The following is a 19,748-nucleotide window of genomic DNA, read 5'->3' on the forward strand; positions in this document are numbered from 1 at the left end:
TTAACCTACCCCTCCTTCTTTGCTGAGATCAGCTCCTTTCTCTATGAGCAACCCAACAATATCATTGTGACCTATTCTTACAGCTTCAGTGAGCGGAGTGGACCCAAAAACCTAGGAAAAAAAAAACACACAATGAAAAGGTACAGTAACATAATCTTGTGACAATACAGTTTCGGTGGCTGTGGTACCGAGCACCTCAGTCGATGGTACCGTTGGGTGTCAAAGGCGTTCGTTTCCTTGAGTCTCAGTAGTTTACTATTGAGTTTAAGTTGAAGTGCAGGAGTTGGGTCACGTTTGAGTTCTTCGTAGGCTCGTTTGTCGTTAACTAGTGCGTCCATTTTGTTGTGATAGTCAGTTTTGTCCAAAGTAACACTTCAAAAGAACATAATGGGTAGAAACTCTCAAGGACAAGAGACAGTTTGATATTGACTAATGGAAAAACTGCGCAGTTTTAAACGATATATAATCAAAACGTCCTTTGAGTCGTTCCTTTCAAGCTCATGATTTCCATCATCGAGTAACAGGCTTGGTGCACACTTTTAGCAGTACCTTTTTTTCCCGTCGATGATTTGTTTTCAATTACTCTAATTTACAGAAGATAATTTATACACTAAAAATTAGGCAAAGAAAATATAGGTCACCGTGCTCGTTCGAGAGCTATAGATCATCGTACCTCTTTACCTGATCTATCGATTGAAAACAAATACCATGATCCAGGGATGTGTCCACGCTTGTTCCCCTGATTACATATTTTTTTATGCGCAGTACACCATGCAATACTGATAATTCAACTTAAACATTCTCGACTAGTCACCACCATCAAACAAATTTAGCCCTTCCTTTAAAAAGAGCATTGGTCTCCAAATAATTTTTTTTCCAGGTTTGCGTTACTTTCTACCCAAGTTTCCTAGGAGCTCGCAAGGAAATTATTTTATGACTAGGCTGGCACTACATCGTTACCAAAGAAACAACAAGAAAGGAATAGAAAGAGCTCGCAACTTTTGGAACATTTTTCTCAACAGCGAAAAAAATTCGACCAACCATACAAAACTTGACTTTCAAACTTTGCCTAAACCCGACATAACAAATACAATTTTGGCTTCTAACGTACCCCTCCTCTTTTGTTGACATCAGCTCCGTTCTCTAAAAGTAACCTAACAATCTCAGTGTGACCATTCTTTACAGCTGCAGTGAGCGGAGTGTCCCCCTATAAGTAGGAGAAAAATTGGAAAAAGCATGATTTAATCAAGGTGAATCCGATGTACACATCAAAAAAACAAATAATCAGGGCACTCAGAATTTAGCCCTTTTTGAAAAAAGCTTTAGTCTCCAAATGTTTTCTCACGAGGTGTGCCTTGCTCTCAATCCACATTTTCTTACCGCTAGCGAGCATATCCTTTTATGACTGATGGTGGCACTTTAACGTTACGAATGAAACAACGAGAACGAAATAGAAAGAGCACGCAAAATCCTCAAACGCTTTGATCACAGCAATAAGTTGAACAGCCATACAAAATTTGACCATCAAACTTTGACTAAACTTCGCATCACAAATTTAACTTACCCCTCCTTCTTTGCTGAGATCAGCTCCTTTCTCTATGAGCAACCCAACAATATCATTGTGACCTATTCTTACAGCTTCAGTGAGTGGAGTGGACCCAAAAGACTAGGAAAAAAAAACACACAATGAAAAGGTACAGTAACATATATAGCTCATACTCCCTTCTTTAATGATCAACGCAAGGATATATGGTCGAATCTGCTTTTCAGACGACAACACTTTGCAAGCGTTTTTCAAAAATAAGGTAAGAGTATTACCTTGTACAACAATTCACCAAATCATATTAACTCAAACCAATGTTAAAAGGGACACTATGAATGAAGCAACACAGCCATACAATATTGGACTATTAAACTCTGACAAAACTCTACATATAACAAATACAGTTTACGCTTCTAACGTACCCCTCCATCGTTCACATCGCCTCCGTTCTCTATAAGCAACCTAACAAGATCAGTGTGACCATTCTTTACAGCTTCAGTGAGTGGAGTGCCCTCCTATATGTAGGAAAAAGAAATTAAGGATAAATCTGGGTTTGTAACAACTACACTCTGCAGGACTTTTTCAAGCACAAGGTCAGAAGGAGTTTCACCCTGTACAACAGTTCATCAAACCATAGCAATTCATACTAATAGTTAGAGGGGGCACTAAGAATGAAGCAACAATGTAATACTCTATTCGGGAATAATGGGCATCTAACTTTTCAAGAAAGGCTTTACAAAGTAACACTTGAAAAAAACTTAATATGTAGAACGTCCCAAGCACATGAGACAATTTGATATATAACTTATGGAAAAATTACACATTTTTAAACGGTTCAAATCAAAACGTTTCTCGAGTCGTCCCTTTCAAGGTCATAATTTCCATCATCGAGTAACGGGCTTGGTGCACATTATTAGGTGTATCTTTTTCTCCCATCGATGAGTTTTTTTTTTAATTTCTCTACTTCAAAGAGGATAATTTGTACACTAAAATTAAACAAAGAAAATATACTTAAACGTGCTCTTTCAAGAGCTTAAGACCATCGTACCTCTTTACCTGGTCTATTGACTGAAAAGCATTACCATGTTCAAGGGATGTGCACGCGCTAATTCGCCTGATTACGTATTTTGTATGCGCAGTACACGATGCAATACTGAGGATTCAAATTAAACATTTTTAACTGGTCACCACACAACTTTCTAACCGTTAAGTATAATGAACAACGACTAAATCATTTTAAATCTGTTGCACACATCTATAACAAAATCAGGGCATTCAGAAGTTTTCCAATTCTTAACAAATTTAGCCTTCCTTTAAAAAAACCATTGGTCTTCAAATATTTTCTGCCCAGGTTTGCGTTACTTTCTAAGCAAAGTGAAGGTGTAGTCTAATCGTCGGGGTGAGTGTAGTCCTGAGAAGGACTGTTGTCGGTGGTAGTGACTGACGTTTCGACAACCTGTGCGGAAGTCATCAGCAGAGTCAAGTGAATGATTGTTGTCAGTAGAATGTTCTTATTCCGTTCGTGTAAAATGATCGGTTGGTTTTGCCGTGATGTTATTGGCTGTAAGACTCAAGTGACGTAAGTCGGTCGTGATTGGCCTGTTTCGATCTGTCGGTAAAGTTAGGTCGTTATTTTTCGGTCGTTTGTGATGTTTATGTCATTAATGAGTCGTTTGTATGGAGCGGGTAGTTGTTGACATCTGTTTAGGGGAGTCTGTTCTAAGTTAGTAAACCAGCTTTCCAGAGTCAGTCGTTAAAAATAGTCAGTGCTGTAGGTTAGGCATTGCGCAGAGTCCCAGTCAATGTTGTGGTTGGTAAGTCGATGGTGTTCAGCAATGTGATTGCTGACATCACCTTTCCTCATCGCCCGTCTGGGTTAAGTCAGTCTTGTTGTGAGGTTTCTGCCAGTCTCACCGGTGTAGGAGGCTTGGCAGTCGGAACAATTGATCTTATAAGTCGTTCCCTGTCTGTTCCTCGGTTCGTCTTTGTCTTTAAGGTTGGTTAGTAACTGACGTAGTGTGGTGATAGGTTTAAGGGCGACGTGGATATTGAAGGGAAGTAAGACGCGCGAGATGTTTTCAGACATGGCCTTTTATGTACGGTATGGTTGCTGTAGTCGTAGGGGTAGCGGTGTCGCTTGTTTCGGTAGTGATAGTGGGTCGGTGAGTGTTTCGTCGGATGAAGTCGTTGTTGTAGTTGTTCTTCGAAAAAACAAGGTGAAGGTATTTGTTCTCGTCGGATAAGCTGTCTGTCGAGTCGCATACTAGTTGTGCGCGTCGTGTTAGAGTTCTGATAGTTGTGGCTTTGTGTGATGTAGGGTTGTAGGATGACTCGTCTAGTAATCTGTCGGTGTGTGTCGGTTTCCTGTAAACTGTCGTCCGTAATGAGTTGTCGTTGTGGCTTACCAGGCAGTCTAGAAAAGGAAGTTTGCCATTTTCTTCGACTTCTCTGGTAAACTGTAAGTCAGTGTTTTGTTCGTTAAGGTGGTGGTGGAATGCGTCGATTTCGTCGTGTCGAACGGCGGTGAATGTGTCGTCAACGTAACGTAGCCAAAGAGGTATCGTTTGTCGGCAAGTCGAAAGGGCGCGTTCCTCGATGTTCTGCATCACAATTTCTGCTATAACAAAAGACACTGGAGACCCCATGGCAGTGCCGTGTAACTGTTTGTAGTGTTTACCGTTGTACTGAAAGTAAGTAAACGTTAGGCAAATGTTTAGCAAGTCCATGATGTCGTATGTCGGTAGCGGTAGTGGGTCGGTGGACTGTCACATTGCAGTCTCAGTACATTGTAATGCCAATTGAAGTGGAATACTTGTGAACAGTGATTTCACATCAAATGACACTAGTTTGTAGTCGTCAAGTATCTGAACAGTCTTGCTAGCGTTAATAAAGTCTTCAGTGGATTGTAGTTTATGTCTGGATTTGTCGGTTAGCAGTTGTAGTATTGTCGTCAGGTACTTGGATAGTTGGTATGTGGGAGACCCACAGAAAGAAACAATAGGTCGCATCGGGAAACCAGGTTTGTGTAGCTTCAGCAAACCGTACAGTTTCGGTGGCTGTGGTACCGAGCACCTCAGCCGATAGTACCGCTGGGTGTCAAGGGCGTTCGTTTCCCTAAGTGTCAGTAGTTTACTGTTGAGTTTACGTTGAAGTGCAGGAGTTGGTATGGAAACACTGCGCAGTTTTAAACCATATCTAATCAAAACGTCCTTTGAGTCGTTCCTTTCAAGGTCTGGAATTCCATCATCGAGTAACCGGCTTGGTGCACACTTTGAGCAGTACCTTTTTTTCCCGTCGATGATTTTTTTTCAATTACTCTACTTTAAAGAGGATAATTTATACACTAAAATCAGGCAAAGAAAATATAGGTAACAGTGCTCGTTCCACAGCTATACACCATCGTACCTCTTTACCTGATCTATCGATTGAAAAAAAATACCATGATCAAGGGATGTGTGCACGCTTATTCCCTTAATTTCATATTTTTTTATGCGCAGTACACCATGCAATACTGATAATTCAACTTAAACATTCTCGACTAGTCACCACCATCAAACAAATTTAACACTTCCTTTAAAAAGAGCGTTGGTCTCCAAATAATTTTTTTTCCACGTTTCCGTTACTTTCTACCCAAGTTTCCTAGTAGCTTGCGAGAAAAAAATTTTATGACTAGGCTGGCAGTATATCGTTACCAAAGAAACATCAAGAAAGGAATAGAAAGAGCTCGCAACTTTTGGAACGTTTTTTCCCAACAGCAAAAAAAATTCCACCAACAATACAAAACTTGACTTTCAAACTTTGCCTATGCCCGACATAACAAATACAATTTTTGCTTCTAACGTACCGGTACTCCTTTGTTGACATCAGCTCCGTTCTGTAAAAGTAACCTAACAAGATTAGTGTGATCATTCTTTGCAGCTGCACTGAGCGGAGTGACCTATAAGTAGGAAAAAAATTGGAAAAAGCGCGGTAATGTATAAAGGTCATATTCTCCTCTTTTAATGGCCACGGTTAGGATAAATCTGCGTTTGGAACAACTACATTCTCTAGCACTTTTTCAAGCTAAGGTCAGAAGGAGTTTAACCTTGTACAATAGTTCACCAAATCATAGGAATTCTTATTAATGGTTCAAAGGGGTACTCAGAATGAAGCAAAAAAAGAATACTCTATCCAGGAATAATGGGCATCAACTTTTCAAGCAAGGCTTATCAAAGTAACACTTGAAAAAAACTTAATGGGTAGAAAGTCTCAAGCGCATGAGACAGTTTCATATTGACTAATGGAAAAACTGCGCAGTTTTACACCATATCTACTCAAAACGTCCTTTGAGTCGTTCCTTTCAAGGTCATGATTTCCATCATCGAGTAACCGGCTTGGTGCACACTTTTAGCAGTACCTTTTTCCCGTCGATGACTTTTTTTCAATTACTCTAATTTAAAGAAAATAATTTCTACACTAAAAACTAGGCAAAGAAAATATAGGAAACCGTGCTCGTTCGACAGCTATAGACCATCCTACCTCTTTACCTGATCTATTGATTGAAAACCAATACCACGATCAAGGGATGTGTGCACGCTTATTCCCTTAATTTCATATTTTTTTTTCCCGCAGTACACGATGCAATACTGATAATTCAACTTAAACATTCTCGACTAGTCACCACCATCAAACAAATTTAGCCTTTCCTTTAAAAAGAGCATTGGTCTCCAAATAATTTTTTTCCCACTTTCCGTTACTTTCTACCCAAGTTTCCTAGTAGCTCGAGAGAAAATTATTTTATGACTAGGCTGGCACTACATTGTTACCGAAGAAACAAGACAGGAATAAAAAGAGCTCGCAACTTTTGGAACGTTTTTCTCAACAGCAAAAAAAAATTCGACCAACCATATAAACATTAACTTTCAAACTTTGCCTAAACCCGACACAACAAATACAATTTTTGCTTCTAACGTACCCGTACTCCTTTGTTGACATCAGCTCCGTTCTGTAAAAGTAACCTAACAATATCACTGTGACCATTCTTTGCAGCTGCACTCAGCGGAGTGTCCTCCTATCAGTACGAAAAAATTGGAAAAAGCACGGTTATGTATAAAGGTCATATTCTCCTCTTTTAATGGCCACGGTTAGGATAAATCTGCGTTTGCAACAACTACATTCTGCAGGACTTTTTCAAGCTAAGGTCAGAAGGAGTTTAACCTTGTACAATAGTTCACCAAATCATAGGAATTCTTATTAATGGTTCGAAGGGGTACTCAAAATGAAGCAAAAAAAGAATACTCTATGAAGGAAAAATGGGAATCAACTTTTCAAGCAAGGCTTATCAAAGTAACACTTGAAAAAAACTTAATGGGTAGAAAGTCTCAAGCCCATGAGACAGTTTGATATTGACTAATGGAAAAACTGCGCAGTTTTAAACCATATCTAATCAAAACGTCCTTTGAGTCGTTCCTTTCAAGGTCATGATTTCCGTCATCGAGTAACGGGCCTGGTGCACACTTTTAGCAGTACCTTTTTTTCCCGTCCAGGATTTTTTTCATTTACTCTAATTTAAAGAGGATAATTTATACACTAAAAATTAGGCAAAGAAAATATAGATAATCGTGCTCGTTCGACAGCTAGAGACCATCGTAGCTCTTTACCTGATCTATCGATTGAAAACGAATACCATGATCCAGGGATGTGCGCACGCTTATTCCCCTGATTACATATTTTATTATGCGCAGTAAACGATGCAATACTGATAATTCAACTTAAACATTCTCGACTAGTCACCACCATCAAACAAATTTAGCCCTTCCTTTAAAAAGAGCATTGGTCTCCAAATAATTTTTTTTCCAGGTTTACGTTACTTTCTACCCAAGTTTCCTAGTAGCTCGAGAGAAAATTGTTTTATGACTAGGCTGGCACTACATCGTTACCAAAGAAACAACAAGAAAGGAATAGAAAGAGCTTGCAACTTTTGGAACGTTTTCCTCAGCAGCGAAACAAATTCGACCAACCATACAAAACTTGACTGTCAAACTTTGCCTAAACCCGACATAACATATACAATTTTTGCTTCTAACGTACCCGTACTCCTTTGTTGACATATGCTCCGTTCTCTAAAAGTAACCTAACAATATCACTGTGACCATTCCTTGCAGCTCCACTGAGCGGAGTGACCTATAAGTAGGAAAAAAATTGGAAAAAGCACGGTAATGTATAAAGGTCATATTCTTCTCTTTTAATGGCCACGGTTAGGATAAATCTGCGTTTGGAACAACTATATTCTCCAGGACTTTTTCAAGCTAAGGTCAGAAGGAGTTTAACCTTGTACAATAGTTCACCAAATCATAGGAATTCTTATCAATGGTTCGAAGGGGTACTCAGAATAAAGCAAACACAAGAATACTCTATCCAGGAATAATGGCCATCAACTTTTCAAGCAAGGCTTATCAAAGTAACACTTGAAAAGAATTCAATGGGTAGAAAGTCTCAAGCGCATGAGACAGTTTGATATTGACTAATGAAAAACTGCGAAGTTTTAAAAACGATATCTAATCAAAACGTCCTTTCAGTCGTTCCTTTCAAGGTCACGATTTCCATCATCGAGTAACCGGCTTGGTGCACACTTTTAGCTGTACCTTTTCTTCCCGTCGATGACTTTTTTTCAATTACTCTAATTTAAAGAAAATAATTTATACACTAAAAATTAGGAAAAGAAAATATAGGTAACCGTGCTCGTTCGACAGCTATAGACCATCGTACCTCTTTACCTGATCTATCGATTGAAAACCAATACCATGATCCAGGGATGTGTGCACGCTTATTCCTTTAATTTCATATTTTTTTATATGCAGTACACGATGCAATACTGATAATTCAACTTAAACATTCTCGACTAGTCACCACCATCAATCAAATTTAGCCCTTCCCTCAAAAAGAGCATTGGTCTCCAAATAAGTTTTTTTTCCAAGTTTGCGTTATTTTCTACCCAACTTTCCTAGTAGCTCGAGAGAAAATTATTTTATGACTAGGCTGGCACTACATCGTTACCAAAGAAACAACAAAAAAGGAATAGAAAGAGCTCGCAACTTTTGGAACGTATCTCTCAACAGCGAAAAAAATTCGACCAACCATATAAAAATTGACTTTTAAACTTTGCCTAAACCCGACATAACAAATACGATTTTTGCTTCTAACGTACCCGTACTCCTTTGTTGACATCAGCTCCGTTCTCTAAAAGTAACCTAACAAGATCAGTGTGACCATTCTTTGTAGCTGCACTGAGCGGAGTGTCCTCCTATCAGTACGAAAAAATTGGAAAAAGCACGGTAATGTGTAAAGGTCATATTCTCCTCTTTTAATGGCCACGGTTGGGATAAATCTGCGTTTGGAACAACTACATTCTGCAGGACTTTTTCAAGCTAGGGTCAGAAGGAGTTTAACCTTGTACAATAGTTCACCAAATCATAGGAATTCTTATTAATGGTTCGAAGGGGTACTCAGAATGAAGCAAAAAAAGAATACTCTATCCAGGAATAATGGGCATCAACTTTTCAAGCAAAGCTTCTCAAAGTAACACTTGAACAGAACTTAATGGGTAGAAAGTCTCAAGCGCATGAGATAGTTTAATATTGACTAATGGAAAAACTGCGCAGTTTTAAACCATATCTAATCAAAACGTCCTTTGAGTCGTTCCTTTCAAGGTCATGATTTCCATCATCGAGTAAACGGCTTGGTGCACACTTTTAGCAGTACCTTTTTTTCCCCTCGATGACTTTTTTTCAATTACTCTAATTTAAAGAGGATAATTTATACACTAAAAATTAGGCAAAAAACATATAGGTAACCGTGCTCGTTCGACAGCTATACACCATCGTACCTCTTTACCTGATCTATCGATTGAAAACCAATACCATGATCCAGGGATGTGTGCACGCTTATTCCCCTGATTACATATTTTTTTATGCGCAGTACACGATGCAATACTGATAATTCAACTTCAACATTCTCGACTAGTCACCACCATCAAACAAATTTAACCCTTCCTTTAAAAAGAGCATTGGTCTCCAAATAATTTTTTTTCCAGGTTTCCGTTACTTTCTACCCAAGTTTCCTAGTAGCTCGAGAGAAAAAATATTTTATGAGTAGGCTGCCACTACATCGTTACCAAAGAAACAACAAGGAAGGAATAGAAAGAGCTCGCAACTTTTGGAATGTATTCCTCAACAGCGAAAAAAATTCGACCAACCATACAAAACTTGACTGTCAAACTTTGCCTAAAACGGACATAACAAATACAATTTTTACTTCTAACGTACCGGTACTCCTTTGTTGACATATGCTCCCTTCTCTAAAAGTAACCTAACAATATCAGTGTGACCATTTCTTGCAGCTCCACTGAGCGGAGTGACCTATAAGTAGGAAAAAAATTGGAAAAAGCACGGTAATGTATAAAGGTCATATTCTCCTCTTTTAATGGCCACGGTTAGGATAAATCTGCGTTTGGAACAACTATATTCTCCAGGACTTTTTCAAGCTAAGGTCAGAAGGAGTTTAACCTTGTACAGTAGTTCACCAAATCATAGGAATTCCTATTAATGGTTCGAAGGGGTACTCAGAATAAAGGAAAAAAAGAATACTCTATCCACGAATAATGGGGATGATCTTTTCAAGCAAAGCTTATCAAAGTAACACTTCAAAAGAACATAATGGGTAGAAAGTCTCAAGGGCATGAGACAGTTTGATATTGACTAACGGAAAAGCTGCGCAGTTTTAAACCATATCTAATCAAAACGTCCTTTGAGTCGTTCCTTTCAAGGTCATGATTTCCATCATCGAGTAACCGGCTTGGTGCACACTTTTAGCAGTACCTTTTTTGCCCGTCGATGATTTTTTTTCAATTACTCTAATTTAAAGAAGATAATTTATACACTAAAAATTAGGCAAAAAACATATAGGTAACCGTGCTCGTTCGAGAGCTATAGACCATCGTACCTCTTTACCTGATCTATCGATTGAAAACCAATACCATGATCCAGGGGTGTGTGCACGCTTATTCCCCTGATTACACAATTTTTTATGCGCAGTACACGATGCAATACTGATAATTCAACTTAAAAATTCTCGACTATTCACCACCATCAAACAAATTTAGCCCTTCCTTTAAAAAGAGCATTGGTCTCCAAATAATTTTTTTTCCAGGTTTGCGTTACTTTCTACCCAAGTTTCCTACCAGCTCGCGAGGAAATTATTTTATGACTAGGCTGGCACTACATTGTTACCAAAGAAACAACAAGAAAGAAATAGAAAGAGCTCGCAACTTTTGGAACTTTTTTCTCAACAGCGAAAAAAATTCGACCAACCATACAAAACTTGACTTTCAAACTTTGCCTAAACCCGACATAACAAATACAATTTTTGCTTCTAACGTACCCGTACTCCTTTGTTGACATCAGCTCCGTTCTCTAAAAGTAACCTAACTATATCAATATGACAACTCTTTACAGCTGCAGTGAGCGGAGTGCCCTCCTATAAGTAGGAAAGAAATTGGAAAAAGCACGGTAATAAATAAAGGTCATATCCTCCTCTTTTAATGGCCACTGTAAGGATAAATCTCCGTTTGGAACAACTACATTCAAGAGAACTTTTCCAAGCTAAGGTCAGAAGGAGTTTTACCTTCTACAATAGTTCACCAAATCATACGAATTCTTATTAATGGTTCGAAGGGGTACTAAGAATGAAGCAAAAAAAAGAATACTCTATCGAGGAATAATAGGCATCTAAAACTTTTCAAGCAAGGCTTATCAAAGTAACACTTGAAAAGAACTTAATGGGAAGAAACTCTCAAGCGCATGAGACAGTTTGATATTGACTACCGGAAAAACTGCGCAGTTTTAAACCATATTTAATCAAAACGGCCTTTGAGTCGTTCCTTTCAAGGTCATGATTTCTATCATCGAGTAACCGGCATGGTGCACACTTTTAGCAGTACCTTTTTCTCCCGTCGATGATTTTTTTTCAATTACTCTAATTTAAAGAGGATAATTTAACCACTAAAAATTAGGCAAAGAACACATAGGTAACCGTGCTCGTTCGAGAGCTATAGACGATCGTACCTCTTTACCTGATCTATCGATTGAAAACCAATACCATGATCAAGGGATGTGTGCACACTTATTCCCCTGATTACATATTTTTTATGCGCAGTAAACGATGCAATACTGATAATTCAACTTAAACATTCTCGAATAGTCACCACCATCAAACAAATTTAGCCCTTCCTTTAAAAAGAGCATTGGTCTCCAAATAATTTTTTTCCAGGTTTCCGTTACTTTCTACCCAAGTTTCCTAGTAGCTCGCGAGTAAATTATTTTATGAGTAGGCTGGCGCTACATCGTTACCGAAGAAAAAACAAGAAACGAATAGAAAGAGCTCGCAACTTTTGGAACGTTTTTCTCCACAGCGAAAAAAACTTCGACTAACCATACAAAACTTGGCTTTCAAACTTTGCCTAAACCTGACATAACCAATACAATTTTTGCTTCTAACGTACCCATACTCCTTTGTTGACATCAGCTCCGTTCTCTAAAAGTAACCTAACTATATCAGTATGACCATTCTTTGCAGCTGCACTGAGCGGAGTGACCTGTAAGTAGGAAAAAAATTGGAAAAAGCACGGTAATGTATAACGGTCATATTCTCCTCTTTTAATGGCCACGGTAAGGATAAATCTGCGTTTGGAACAACTACATTCTGCAAGACTTTTTCGAGCTAAGGTCAGAAGGAGTTTTACCTTGTACAATAGTTCACCAAATCATAGGAATTCTTATTAATGGTTCGAAGGGATACTAAGAATGAAGCAAAAAAAGAATACTCTATCGAGGAATAATGGGCATCAACTTTTCAAGCAAGGCTTATCAAAGTAACACTTCAAAATAACTTATTGAGTAAAAAGTCTCAAGCGCATGAGACAGTTTGATATTGACTAATGGAAAAACTGCGCAGTTTTAAACAATATCTAATCAAAACGTCCTTTGCGTCGTTCCTTTCAAGCTCATGATTTCCATCATCGAGTAACTGGCTTGGTGCACACTTTTAGCACTACCTTTTTTTCCCGTCGATGATTTTTTTTCAATTACTCTAATTTAAAGAGGATGATTTATACACTAAAAATTAGGCAAAGAACATATAGGTTACCGTGCTCGTTCGAGAGCTATAGACCATCGTACCTCTTTACCTGATCTATCGATTGAAAACCAATACCATGATCAAGGGATGTGTGCACGCTTATTCCCCTGATTACATATTTTTTATGCGCAGTACACGATGCAATAATGATAATTCAACTTAAACATTCTCGACTAGTCACCACCATCAAACAAATTTAGCCCTTCCTTTAAAAAGAGAATTGGTCTCCAAATAATTTTTTTCCAGGTTTGCGTTACTTTCTACCCAAGTTTCCTAGTAGCTCGCGAGAAAATTATTTTATGACTAGGCTGGAACTACATCGTTACCAAAGAAAAAACAAGAAAGAAGTAGAAAGAGCTCGCAACTTTTGGAACGTTTTTCTCCACAGCGAAAAACATTCGACCAACCATACAGAACTTGACTTTCAAACTTTGCCTAAACCCGACATAACAAATACAATTGTTGCTTCTAACGTACCTGAACTCCTTTGTTGACACCAGCTCCGTTCTCTAAAAGTAACCTAACTATATCAGTGTGACCATTCTTTGTAGCTGAAATGAGCGGAAAGTCCCCCTATAAGTAGGAAAAAATTTGGAAAAACCACGGTAATGTATAAAGGTCATATTCTCCTCTTTTAATGCTCACGGTAAGGATAAATCTGCGTTTGGAACAACTACATTTTGCAGGACTTTTTCGAGCTAAGGTCAGAAGGAGTTTTACCTTGTACAATAGTTCACCAAATCATAGGAATTCTTATTATTGGTTCGAAGGCGTACTCAAAATCAAGCAAAAAGAGAATACTCTATCGAGGAATAATAAGCATCAACTTTTCAAGCAAGGCTTATCAAAGTAACACTTGAAAAGGAGGATAAATCTGCGTTTGGAACAACTACATTCTGCAGGACTTTTTCAAGCTGAGATCAGATGGAGTTTTACCTTGTACAATAGTTCACCAAATAATAGGAATTCTTATTAATGGTTCGAAGGGGTACTCAGAATGAAGCAAAAAAAGAATACTCTATCCAGGAATAATAAGCATCAACTTTTCAAGCGGGGCTTTTCAAAGTAACACTTCAAAAGAACTCAATGGGTAGAAAGTCTCAAGCGCATGAGACCGTTTGATATTGACTAATTGAAAAGCTGCGCAGTTTTAAACGATATCTAATCAAAACGTCCTTTGAGTCGTTCCTTTCCAGGTCATGATTTCCATCATCGAGTAACCGGCTTGGTGCACACTTTTAGCACTACCTTTTTCTCCCGTCGATGATTTTTTTTCAGTTACTCTAATTTAAAGAGGATAATTTATACACTAAAAATTAGGCAAAGAACATATAGGTCACCGTGCTCGTTCGAGAGCTATAGACCATCGTACCTCTTTACCTGATCTATCGATTGAAAACCAATACCATGATCAAGGGATGTGTGCACGCTTATTCCCCTGATTACACAATTTTTTATGCGCAGTACACGATGCAATACTGATAATTCAACTCAAACATTCTCGACTAGTCACCACCATCAAACAAATTTAGCCCTTCCTTTAAAAAGAGCATTGGTCTCCAAATAATTTTTTTCCAGGTTTCCGTTACTTTCTACCCAAGTTTCCTAGTAGCTCGCGAGAAAATTATTTTATGACTAGGCTCACACTACATCGTTACCAAAGAAAAAACAAGAAAAAAGTAGAAAGAGCTCGCAACTTTTGGAACGTTTTTCTCCACAGCGAAAACAAAGCTTCAACCAACCATACAGAACTTGACTTTCTAACCTTGCCTAAACCCGACATAAAAAATACAATTGTTGCTTCTAACGTACCCATACTCCTTTCTTGACATCAGCTCCGTTCTCTAAAAGTAACCTAACAATATCAGTGTGACCATTCTTTACAGCTGCAGTGAGCGGAGTGTCCTTCTACAAGTAGGAAAAAATTTGGAAAAAGCATGGTAATAAAAAAGGTCATATTCTCCTCTTTTAATGGCCACGGTAAGGATAAATCTGCGTATGGAACAACTACATTCTGCAGGACTTTTATTAAGCTGAGATCAGAAGGAATTTTACCTTGTACAATAGTTCACCAAATAATAGGAATTCTTATTAATGGTTCGAAGGGGTACTCAGAATGAAGCAAAAAAAGAATACTCTATCCAGGAATAATAAGCATCAACTTTTCAAGCGGGGCTTTTCAAAGTAACACTTCAAAAGAACTCAAAGGGTAAAAAGTCTCAAGCGCATGAGACAGTTTGATATTGACTAATGGAAAAACTGCGCAATTTTAAACAATATCTAATCAAAAGGTCCTTTCCGTCGTTCCTTTCAAGGTCATGATTTCTATCATCGAGTAACGGGCTTGGTGCTCACTTTTAGCAGTACCTTTTTTTCCCGTCCATGATTTTTTTTCAATTACTCTAATTTAAAGAGGACAATTAATACACTAAAAGTTAGGCAAAGAAAATATATGTAACCGTGCTCGTTCGAGAGCTATACACTATCGTACCTCTTTACCTGATCTATCGATTGAAAACCAATACTCTGATCCAGGGATGTGTGCACGCTTATTCCCCTCATTACATATTTGTTATGCGCAATGTACGATGCAATAATGATAATTCAACTTAAACATTCTCGACTAGTCACCACCATCAAACAAATTTAGCCCTTCCTTTAAAAAGAGCATTGGTCTCCAAATAATTTTTTTCCAGGTTTCCGTTACTTTCTACCCAAGTTTCCTAGTAGCTGGCGAGTAAATTATTTTATGACTACCCTGGGACTACATCGTTACCGAAGAAAAAACAAGAAAGGAATAGAAAGAGCTCGCAACTTTTGGAACGTTTTTCTCCACAGCGAAAAAAACTTCGACCAACCATACAAAACTTGGCTTTCAAACTTTGCCTATACCCGACATAACAAATACAATTGTTGCTTCTAACGTACCCATACTCCTTTGTTGACATCAGCTCCGTTCTCTAAAAGTAACCTAACAATATCAGTGTGACCATTCTTTGCAGCTGCAGTGAGCGGAGTGTCCTCCTACAAGTAGGAAAAAATTTGGAAAAAGCATAGTAATAAATAAAGGTCATATTCTCCTCTTTTAATGGCCACGGTAAGGATAAATCTGCGTTTGGAACAACTACATTCTGCAGGACTTTTTCAAGCTGAGATCAGAAGGAGTTTTACCTTGTACAATAGTTCACCAAATAATAGGAATTCTTATTAATGGTTCGAAGGGGTACTCAGAATGAAGCAAAAAAAGAATACTCCATCCAGGAATAATAAGCATCAACTTTTCAAGCGGGGCTTTTCAAAGTAACACTTCAAAAGAACATAATGGGTAGAAAGTCTCAAGCGCATGAGACAGTTTGATATTGACTAATGGAAAAACTGCGCAGTTTTAAACCATATCTAATCAAAACGTCCTTTGAGTCGTTCCTTTCAAGGTCATGATTTCCATAATCGAGTAACCGGCTTGGTGCACACTTTTAGCACTACCTTTATCTCCCGTCGATGATTCTTTTTCAGTTTCTCTAATTTAAAGAGGATAATTTATACACTAAAAATTAGGTAAAGAACATATAGGTAACCGTGCTCGTTCGAGAGCTAAAGACCATCGTACCTCTTTACCTGATCTATCCATTGAAAACCAATACCATGATCAAGGGATGTGTGCACGCTTATTCCCCTGATTACATATTTTTTATGCGCAGTAAACGATGCAATACTGATAATTCAACTTTAACATTCTCGACTAGTCACCACCATCAAAGAAATTTAGCCCTTCCTTTAAAAAGAGCATTGGTCTCCAAATATTTTTTTTCCAGGTTTGCGTTACTTTCTACCAAGTTTCCTAGTAGCTCGCGAGTAAATTATTTTATGAGTAGGCTGGCGCTACATCGTTACCGAAGAAAAAACAAGAAAGGAATAGAAAGAGCTCGCAACTTCTTTGCAGCTGCCCTGAGCGGAGTGACCTATAAGTAGGAAAAAAATTGGAAAAAGCACGGTAATGTATAAAGGTCATATTCTCCTCTTTTAATGGCGACGGTAAGGATAAATCTGCGTTTGGAACAACTACATTCTGCAGGACTTTTTTAAGCTGAGATCAGAAGGAGTTTTACCTTGTACAATAGTTCACCAAATCATAGGAATTCTTATTATTGGTTCGAAGGCGTACTCAAAATTAAGCAAAAAAAGAATACTCTATCGAAGAATAATAAGCATCAACTTTTCAAGCAAGGCTTATCAAAGTAACACTTGAAAAGAACTTAATGGGAAGAAAGTCTCAAGCGCATGAGACAGTTTGATATTGACTAATGGAAAAGCTGCGCAGTTTTAAACCATATCTAATCAAAACGGCCTTTGAGTCGTTCCTTTCAAGGTCATGATTTCTATCATCGAGTAACCGGCATGTTGCACACTTTTAGCAGTACCTTATTCTCCCGTCGATGATTTTTTTTATTTCAATTACTCTAATTTAAAGAAGATAATTTATACACTAAAAGTTAGGCAAAGAAAATATAGGTCACCGTGCTTTTTCGAGAGCTATAGACGATCGTACCTCTTTAACTGATCTATCGATTGAAAACCAATACTCTGATCCAAGGATGTGTGCACGCTTATTCCCCTGGGTACATATTTGTTATGCGCAATGTACGATGCAATAATGATAATTCAACTTAAACATTCTCGACTAGTCACCACCATCAAACAAATTTAGCCCTTCCTTTAAAAAGAGCATTGGTCTCCAAATAGTTTTCCAGGTTTGCGTCACTTTCTACCCAAGTCGAAAGGGCGCGTTCCTCGATGTTCTGCATCACAATTTCTGCTATAACAAAAGAAACTGTCATGTAATCAGTTTAAACTGAAGACAAACAGAAACATGGGCATGCTACGCGTGCAGGAGTTTTTTTTCTTTTGGATATGGGGGCTGGAATGGGGCACTAAGTATGGACACTGTCTGTCACGGTATTTTTGAAAAAGAAAAAGATGTGACGATAGATTTTCGCGCCTAAACTGGGAAACTCAACCTTCGCGGACGGCACAACAATAACTGGGGGAAATGAACTCGGTAGAGTCCACTCGGCAGCGAGAACGGAAACTCGTCACGGAAAATGGTGCACAGAGATCTACTTCGAGCTAACTTATACGGACGTCAAGGATGAGGCAGCGTTTTGGTTTCATAGTAAACTTATTCTAGGTCAGGCCAACAACTGACATGACATCTAGCGTACGCAAGTTGGTAATCGAAAAGCCTTTACGAATTGCGTACTTAAGTACTGAGCTGGTATAAGGTTCTGTTGTCCTCCAAATTGAAAATATCTATATAAGAATTACAAAGGAACGGAAAACTTGTATTTAAAGCAAAAATGATTCACATTGAAATTTTCATGTGTCGAAATTGGAAGACCATGTTCAATGAACTTAAGGCCATTAAAAATAGGAAACTTAGGTGAGAATTCGCAGCTTTGATATTGAAAATATACCCCGGGAAATTACAACTGAGCAGCTTACAAAATAAATTGAAAACTACAATTAAAAGTTTCCGCTTATCTAAGCAAGGTTGGTGTTAAGTTTGATCGTATGAAAGGAAATTGAAGTTTCGAGTATAACCTCAGCTGCCAACTACCATAAGAACCTATTTTGCCAGAAAGACCATTAGGACTTTTATCTATCAAAAATTTCACTATAGTTGAACAAGAAAAGTACCGAGATGCAGCTGTACAATTTAACTTCACTATTTAAAATTTACTTGTGGCTTTTATCTTTTTAAAACACCGCAATCAAGGAAACTCGCATGAATTGAGAACGGCTAGAATACCAAAAACAACGAATAAATATGCTGAAACATCCTCACGGAAAAATCACTAAATTTTCTCGTAACAAAGAGCATTTACTTTCAAAATATTCTACTGAAAATATCGTTCACTGGAGAGCAACAAAAAACCCTTCCAATTTATCTGAAATAAACTCAGACACAAGTATTTTTATTGTCTGTTGCCATTGGTGTCTAAATAACAGTTGGAGAAAATATACTGTATTTATACCACACTTCCTGCACTTTCTTCCACAGCCCTAATTTGGTCTCGTCATGCAGCGTTCTTTCTCCCAAGTTGCGTGACGAGACCAAACAATAACCTGCTCGTAGCCTATGACAATGCTTGCCGTCAATCCTTTGTTAGAGACAAAGTCTTAATTATTCAGTCACAACTAATTGCCTCAAAAACATTCCTTCATATAATTTTGCAGTGGAAAGCAATTCCATCTGTACAGACTTTGAACAAAGATGTTTTGCGGTCTCCGTTCTTCCAACAAGTGAAAATAGATTAACCGCAGAGATAAGTATCATTGTACAAAGCACAACAACGTAGGCTCCTTATTTGGTTGTTGCCTATCTGGACTTCTGGACTGCGTGTGAAATACGTGATAAAATACAGGATGTTTTAAAAGGAAATGGCAGGTGAAAGGGTAAAGTCCAAGGTAGCTAAAAACGAATTTTATTGGTAGAAAACGTCTGACCGCGTGAGAATTGCGTGGAAGTTGATTAACAGTAACATTAAATTCCTTGTGAAATTATTTCAGTGAGGTAAGATTATGTCATAAAATTTACGTTCATTGTCCACTGGAAAATGGCATTTCATTTCAGAAAGTCTGGTCCACAGTGGCGAGTAAAAAGTAAACACGTGATTGTAGCGGAAAAATACCGTTTAAACACAATATTCAATTCATGGAGAACTTTTAGAAGCAAAGAAACGAATATTTAACGTGGCAGTCGACGCAGAAGTAGTTATAACTTGGTGGTCTTTTCAACCTTTCCAAAAAGAGCAACCAGTAGGCAAAAACAAGATTATCTATGAAATATTGATTATGCAAATACTTTGCGCAAGTGTTACCGAGTCAGCAAAACAGGCTCCACCAAAACAAAAAGCTCTAGTGACAAATTCGTGTTAGGCCTTTGGCTGACGGTGTGCGCGTTGTAAGTGCAGGAGCAGAACACAAAATACGTTTTAACTTGTAAATGGCAGAGAAATTCCCTAATGATCTGTCT

At 38.1% G+C, this 19,748-nt stretch overlaps 2 protein-coding genes across 2 annotated transcripts in view; both read right to left on the bottom strand.

The window, feature by feature from the left end:
• The window catches only part of LOC111328599 (uncharacterized), a 197,905-nt gene that overhangs the window by 58,673 nt on the left and 119,484 nt on the right, over positions 1-19,748 (bottom strand). The window lies entirely within an intron of this gene.
• The window catches only part of LOC148724789 (uncharacterized), a 49,713-nt gene that overhangs the window by 3,779 nt on the left and 26,186 nt on the right, over positions 1-19,748 (bottom strand). The window contains exons 17-25 of the mRNA XM_088731659.1: positions 15,644-15,739; positions 14,528-14,623; positions 13,193-13,288; positions 12,081-12,173; positions 10,961-11,056; positions 1,966-2,058; positions 1,565-1,666; positions 1,112-1,207; positions 10-111 (exon numbers count right to left, since the gene is read on the bottom strand). Of these exons, the coding sequence (XP_088587785.1) occupies positions 10-111; positions 1,112-1,207; positions 1,565-1,666; positions 1,966-2,058; positions 10,961-11,056; positions 12,081-12,173; positions 13,193-13,288; positions 14,528-14,623; positions 15,644-15,739 (870 nt within the window). The remainder of the gene's footprint in view (positions 1-9; positions 112-1,111; positions 1,208-1,564; positions 1,667-1,965; positions 2,059-10,960; positions 11,057-12,080; positions 12,174-13,192; positions 13,289-14,527; positions 14,624-15,643; positions 15,740-19,748) is intronic.

The sequence above is a fragment of the Stylophora pistillata genome, chromosome 8 (assembly GCF_964205215.1).
Source record: "Stylophora pistillata chromosome 8, jaStyPist1.2, whole genome shotgun sequence".
NCBI lineage: Eukaryota > Metazoa > Cnidaria > Anthozoa > Scleractinia > Pocilloporidae > Stylophora > Stylophora pistillata.